Source organism: Cibotium barometz, chromosome 30 (genome assembly GCF_041138505.1).
Source record: "Cibotium barometz isolate CiBa-2024 chromosome 30, ASM4113850v1, whole genome shotgun sequence".
NCBI classification, from domain to species: Eukaryota; Viridiplantae; Streptophyta; class Polypodiopsida; order Cyatheales; family Cibotiaceae; genus Cibotium; species Cibotium barometz.
Genome location: NC_141075.1, coordinates 11,694,618 through 11,701,296, shown reverse-complemented (window position 1 = coordinate 11,701,296; position 6,679 = coordinate 11,694,618). Strand labels below are relative to the sequence as shown.

Here is a 6,679-nt window from a genome sequence, read left to right as displayed (position 1 = left end):
TTTAAATCATACCCTTATGTAAATATATTTCTGTAAGTTTCATAAATTAAAATTATGCTTCTATTGAACGCACGTGATATTCACATTTTTTTTGTGAGTGACCCCCCCCCCCCCCCCCCCCCGAGGGCTAGTCAGTTGCAAATATATTCAAGACCCGAGCTTACCCTAGGCTGTGTTAAAATAAGTAACATTTGGTCTTGCCGTAGCGCTGCAAAAGAAATTTCTCAAAGAGGGTGTGCTAGCTTGTCTACTGCATCCTCACTCTATGTCACATTGGAATGCTTCCTTATCCATGGGAGTGAAGGGAGATCTCTCTTTTCCTATATGGATTCAAGAAGGGAATTGCCTTCATGGTGGTGGTTGTTTCTCATAAGAGGATTCTAGACAAGAAGCTCATAAGAAAGAGACATCTACACTCCAACCTATTCAAGTAAACAAACCATCAAGCATGAAAGAATCCATGCAATAATCTAACACAATGATAGCAAGCAAGAGAGTTAAGAAGTGGGAGACAACAAGGAGAGATTACATGTATTCTATTTTGCAAGGTAATGAATGTTTTTTTCTTGATTCAAAAAAATAGTTATAAATATATACATGACTATCTTTCATACTAGGTTGATCAAAACTTGAAAAAGCTTCATGGCTACTAGTTTTAGTCTTAAGCAAATATGTACATGAAGTCTATAACCTACCTATTTGGCATTAAGCTCAAGGTAAGGCCGTTTCACACCTTCTTACGAGAGATAGGCTTCCACTACATACGAGTAAGATAACAAAGCATCTTACGGTAGGCTTTATAGTAGGACAAAGGGGGCAAACCATGTTAACCATGAAAATGGCTAACATAACATCAGGATTCGAATAAGAAAAAGACCCATGATAAAAGAAATCAAATGAAAAGTGGTGTTTCCATTGACTTGGGTTGTTCTTATGGCAAGCAGATCAAATGAAAAGTGCTGTTCCATTGGCTTGGGTTGTTCTTATGGCAAGCAGATCAAATGAGAAAGAGAACCATGACACAAGGTTCAAATGTGAACCCCCCATCTCAATGGCAATGTTACTTTGACCACTAACCTCGCAAGTGGATCACTCACATAACATTTGAATTTTTCTCCCTTGGGTACTACCTCTGTATGCATCACTTCTCTCCAACCCCCCTCTTCAATCCCTCATGGACCGAAGTTGAAGCTGCACCTATTGGTGCACCTCACACCTATAGTCTTATGCCTTGTGAGGAACTCATGAACCTTACTCACACCATGGCTAGCATCCACATTGTATGGGTCATATAAAATATTACCATTAGAGACAAACATCTCAACACATGAGTTCACAATACGAAATAGCCATTGTATTTTCTTCTTAATCAACCAAGAGATGCATGAACTCCATAGAAAAACATAATTTTAACAAGTGGAATATCAATTATGATCTCCAACCCAATCAAAGTCATTGTAAGCATGCATATGAGAACCACCCTCTTTGGCATACAACAATCCATCTTGATCAATTTATGAATCCTTTTTTTTCCTTCCTTTATTATATCTTGCACTTATGATCGATAATGACTCATTATGGTCATTGTCCTCTTAAGCATCCACTTGTAATGGAATCTATATTTTTTTGGCGTGATTTGGGACTCTCTATGTAGCTGGTAATTTTTCATCTTCTTCTCATGTGAAGATTGGTTTTGCCACTAAGCAAAAATGTTATCACTAGACCACATACTCAAGAGTTGATGCATCCATGTCAAAGAGCCTCTGAAGCCATCCTTATCTTGTATTAGAAACACATTCTTATCTTCTATGAGAAACCTATTGGCATAGCATCTATAGAAGAATCTTGATGGTGATGGTGTGGCTAGTGAAGAGTGATAGGAGTGGTCGGATTAATGGAGGTGATGCCGGGGGGTTCACTTTAAGTAAATCCTCCTTATCACATGGGTTGAAGGACTATTTTGAAAATCCTTTATCTATGACTTTTTCATCAATAAAACATACCCTTTTTCTATTCAACCTGTGAATACTCCCTTTAAATGGTACCCTTCTGTATGTAAAAAATGTGTAAAAAGAGATTTTAAAAATCCTTTCTGTTGAACCCACATGCTACGCTTATATATTTATAAGTGACCAGGAATAATAAGGTAATGGTAATCTACCATATTAAGTGGTGGTGGTAAATCTGGCATGAGGAGTGGGAGATACCTGTGCTACGTCGTCCATGTGTAACTAGGTGGAGTGTGACCCCTCCTCCACCATGACCCCATCACCACCATTACTTCCACATTGGTTGCAACCTCTCAATGAGTAGATTGAGAGTGAATAGATGAGAAGTGATAGAGGTCCATCTTGGCTAGTTCTCAATGATCCAATATAGAGAGCAAGGATAGCGATGAAAGAGTTATTCTTGATTGTACAATAGGCATGCATTCTTACAATACAAAACTATTTTTGAAGAATTGTGCGACATTTAAACAAAGTTACTTGATCAACATCGTATAAAATTCTCATTTTGATAATGGAATTGTGACGAAGGACGCTATGTTTCATGCTCACACTAATCTTTAGCAATGAAAGATAATCTTTCAAGTTTTGATAGGTTCTTTTGGTTGTGTATAAGTGTTTGCATTCTATAATACAAATAATGAAATATTATTATCCATTGAAAAATAGTTTAATGTTTAAATAGAAAGAGAATACTAGACATGAAAGTAATATTCAGTCAAGACTGAATTATAAAGTTCTTTAAGAATCTTTGTATAAATAGTGCATGGAAATGTTCAAAAGGAATTATATGCTAGTTGGCGCCCCTTTTGCAACAACTTTTCCTCATTGGTTCTCAAAAGCGCCTTTTGAAGCCCTAAAAAATATATCATCATCTATTGAAGCACGCCTTCAAAAAGCTCATCCACGTTGGAGGCCTGGTTGCCTCAACCCGAATGGCATTGTAGGTAAACGCACCGAGCAAAGCTCCAAGAATAGGGCCGAGAGTGTACACATAAAGGAATTTGAAGTATCGTAGCACAATAGCTGGTGCTATGGACCTTGCTGGATTCATAGATGCTCCACTAATTGGCCTGCAATACCAGAATCATGACCTCATCATTGCGATGATCGATTGCACAAGAGTGGTTGCTCATTAAATTTCTGGGCGATATTAGGAAATGCATCACTGCATCTAGCAAAACTCAATGAACTTGGCAACTGGAATGATCAGAGCTACCTTGCATGGTGCATAATAATGTACTGATATTGAAATGAAGCAGGACTAATTTTTTATTGAACCGTTTTAGAAGAAACATAGATTATAGTTATAGCACCCCTCCATTAAAATCTAGTCCTGCTTACCCCGCAAAGATGCCGTTGACAGCAATAGTGAGCCCTATGGCCACCCCTCCCATGTGGCCTACCTGGAGATTCGAGTGAAAAGGCAGCATTAGAAGGCAGGCCATCAAGTAAACCGGATTCAAGATGTATACATAACGTAAAAAGCCTGAAAAATATGCATGCATGTGGTGCGTCGAAGTTACCGCTCGAGGGTCACTGGCAAGCGCAGAGACCACAAACATGAATATGAAAGTGATGATGACTTCCGTGGCGAAGGATTGGAGAATTCCCCCTTGCGGTGATGGATGGTTGATGACGAGGCCCATTAGTTTCCAATCATTCAATATGAGCCCAAGGGCCACGCACCCAAACAGAGAGCCCAGTATTTGGGCAACCAAATAAGCTGGCACCTACATGCAGGAGTGATGATTCCATCAACCTAGCTTTGGCAAGAGATATTACTTCCACAAAAAAAAATAAAACACAGGCGCAACTAGAGATCAAACGGGGACGATAGGGTGGCATGGAGAGCCCACAAATTTCAAAATGATTAGTAAACTCTAATGCATATCTTGTGAATGGGAGCATTGCATATCTTGTGAATGGGAGCAGTATCTTAGCATTTCTCTTCTAAGGCATGTCTTCATGAATGTGGCAAACCTTAGAAAATTATTATTAAAATAATAAACATAACCTTGAATATAAATGATAAATCACCATTAGTAGAGATATATCTAGCACTATAATCCAAACAGGTTATGAATTCACAAAGTAGGCTCCTACATGCAAGAAAAAATGATCTTGACTCAATATAAACTTCACCCAAACCTTCCATAATATTTAAGAGACGAGAGATAGACTTTCCATGACAAAAAGAATATTGTACTAATAACTAATTTAATTAAATTTACTTCTTAAAGTCTCTTTTTAGTTGTTGAGTCTTTGACACCCTAAAATTTGACAATAGTGTGAGCTTATATGGTGATTTACTTTTGTTATACTAATAAATCAATGTCTCCACTAAAATAATCAATCAAGAATACATATCTAAATATTTTTATTTAGTTCTAAGACAAGGTGATGGTCCCAACTTTCAAAAGTGCATTGATAACAAAATAGTGTATATGAACCCTTGCTTATATTTCGATCATCTAGTGAGAAACTTATACACGAATAGTGTTTATTATTATAAAAAATGACTAGATATTCCACTTCAAGCCTCACGAGGTATTTAAAAATGCATGAGGTAGTCTCTTATTCTATAGAACTAAATATGGTTCAATATTTATAAACTTTCATCTAAAACAAAGTACCTAAAAGGATAGGTGTATATGTGATTGGCATTCACAAAATGAACTAGGAAAGCATAACATTATACAAAACATGTGTGCAAGATTTGGCCCTAGTCTATGATTGTTTGATTAGCTATAAAAATCCTCAATGTTTTTTTTATAGATAACTAAATATCTTAAATTTTTTATTAAGACCTAAATTTTAGATTTTCAATTGATTTTTGAGCCTAAGATGGATTGTATTACACCACATATATGTTTATGAAGTAATGCATATCCAAAAACTTCGGAAAGCAATGAGAAATCCGCTAATTAAAGTATTTGATCCAAATATAGTCTAAACAACTCTACATTACAGCTATAATTTGGCCTATGAATTCTTATGAAATTGAGAAGCCTAGAGGTAACCAATGTGATTCTAAAAAGGCCCAATTTTTTTTCACTATATAGTTGATAATATGAGAAAAAGAAATCTTTGATTTTCACTATCTATGTGTTCAAAATAATTCCACAAAGTTTGTCAATAAACTTAGGGAATTTGGAAAAATCTCATTACTTTGGAAATTTTCTTTTCAATTTACTTTTTAATATATCTTGAGCATACCAAATCCAAAGTTGTCGGAGAATATGGATTTAGAAACTACTCTTTTAAGAGCTTTTCAATGAGGGGGTTTTGACAAAATAAAAGGGTTCACCATGCCCCCAATTCTTGATCTTGCAAAATAGGAATTGGAATTTTCCCAAACTTCTTAATATGTTCTTAGTACATAAATTTGTCCAAGGATGCTTTTCTGTCCTATTACCAAACTAGTGTTATTGTAAGACCCCTCATCTATCCCCGGATGTGGGGACTGCCCACAAGCGTACACTCTGCCACACCGAGTAGTGTTAATGTAAGACCTCTCATCTATCTCGTGGTGTGGGGGCTGCCACAAGCGTACCCTCTGTCACTATTGCCTCTCATCTATCTCGTGGTGTGGGGGCTGCCACAAGCGTACCCTCTGTCACTATTGCCTCATGCTTTCTCCCCTATCTGTCCCCCTCCGTCCTCCACCTACCACAATAGAAACATATGGTTCCCTCCCTTCTAACAACTCCAATCTCCTTGGGAAAGAGATAAAAATCTCCTTGGGATACTCCCCTTCCTTACGTCGATGGTGAGAGAGCCTTCTAGAGAGAAACCAAGAACAATAGGTTGGATATCCCCTCCCTTTTTGTGTCTTTCTTGTACCAAGGAGAGACGCTACGTCCCTGAGAGAGAGAGAGAGAGAGAGAGGCTCCTCAAGCATATGACAGAAAGAAGGAATATGGATTATTGATATGCCTAATCCCATGGCCCTCCTTTCACCTTTTGGGGGTGGGGGTGCGGCGGGGGAAGAGAGAGAGAGAGAGAGAGTAGATGCAGGCATGCCTAAACATACATGGCAAACAACACCTAATTCGTACCTCCAGCCAGGAGAACCTTCCAACGATAGCAAAGGCCAGCGTCACAGCAGGGTTCGCGTGTGCCCCCGAGACGTGTCCCACAGCATAGATCATGATCATCAGTGCAATGCCAAACGTTGCAGCAACTCCCACGTGCCCGATGACGCCCCCATGCACCTCGTCCACCATAGTCGCACCACACCCAGCAAAAACCAAAAAGAAGGTAGCCACGAACTCCGCCACGGCCTGCAGCAGATAACAAGCGAAGTCACATCTCTGGAATCACACGGACTATAAACTGCAAGCTCGACCGAGACCCCATTTAGAAAGACGGAAACCAACGTACCTTCTGAGTTAACGTCGGCGGCACATGGTTCAGCATGTCTCCGCCAGCTCGCTGCATTTCAGCATCCCTTACATGTGTGTTAGCCATACTGAGCGTGGACCTCTAACAAACCGAGGAATAGTCGTTGATACAGACGCACCTCCAAGGATTTTTACAACACAACTAGATCAATCGCTCGCTCGTATGCAAATTGCACCGGGCTTGCTATATAACAAGTATTTGCAACAACCAGTAGGTACGTCGGCACGTCGGCGCTTCTTGAGGTATGGATCGAAATGTGTGCGTTC

At 39.0% G+C, this 6,679-nt stretch overlaps 1 protein-coding gene across 1 annotated transcript; it reads right to left on the bottom strand.

Moving 5' to 3' along the window:
- Positions 1-2,877: 2,877 nt before the first annotated feature.
- LOC147621159 (aquaporin NIP1-3-like) lies at positions 2,878-6,479 on the bottom strand. Its single transcript, XM_086823746.1, has 5 exons — positions 6,393-6,479; positions 6,068-6,292; positions 3,533-3,739; positions 3,351-3,412; positions 2,878-3,079 (listed from the first exon to the last, which is right to left on the bottom strand). Exons 1-5 carry the CDS (start codon positions 6,477-6,479, stop codon positions 2,878-2,880), a joined length of 783 nt encoding a protein of 260 aa, XP_086679872.1.
- Positions 6,480-6,679: the final 200 nt, after the last annotated feature.

Coding starts and splice junctions, on each gene's coding strand:
- LOC147621159 (XM_086823746.1), bottom strand. CDS start 6,479: ATGGCTAACACACATGTAAGGGATGCTGAAATGCAGCGAGCTGGCGGA. Junction 3,740..6,067: donor GAAGGTTCTCCTGGCTGGAG/GTACGAATTAGG, acceptor TCCTGCATGTAG/GTGCCAGCTTATTTGGTTGC. Junction 3,080..3,350: donor GTCAACGGCATCTTTGCGGG/GTAAGCAGGACT, acceptor CTGGTATTGCAG/GCCAATTAGTGGAGCATCTA.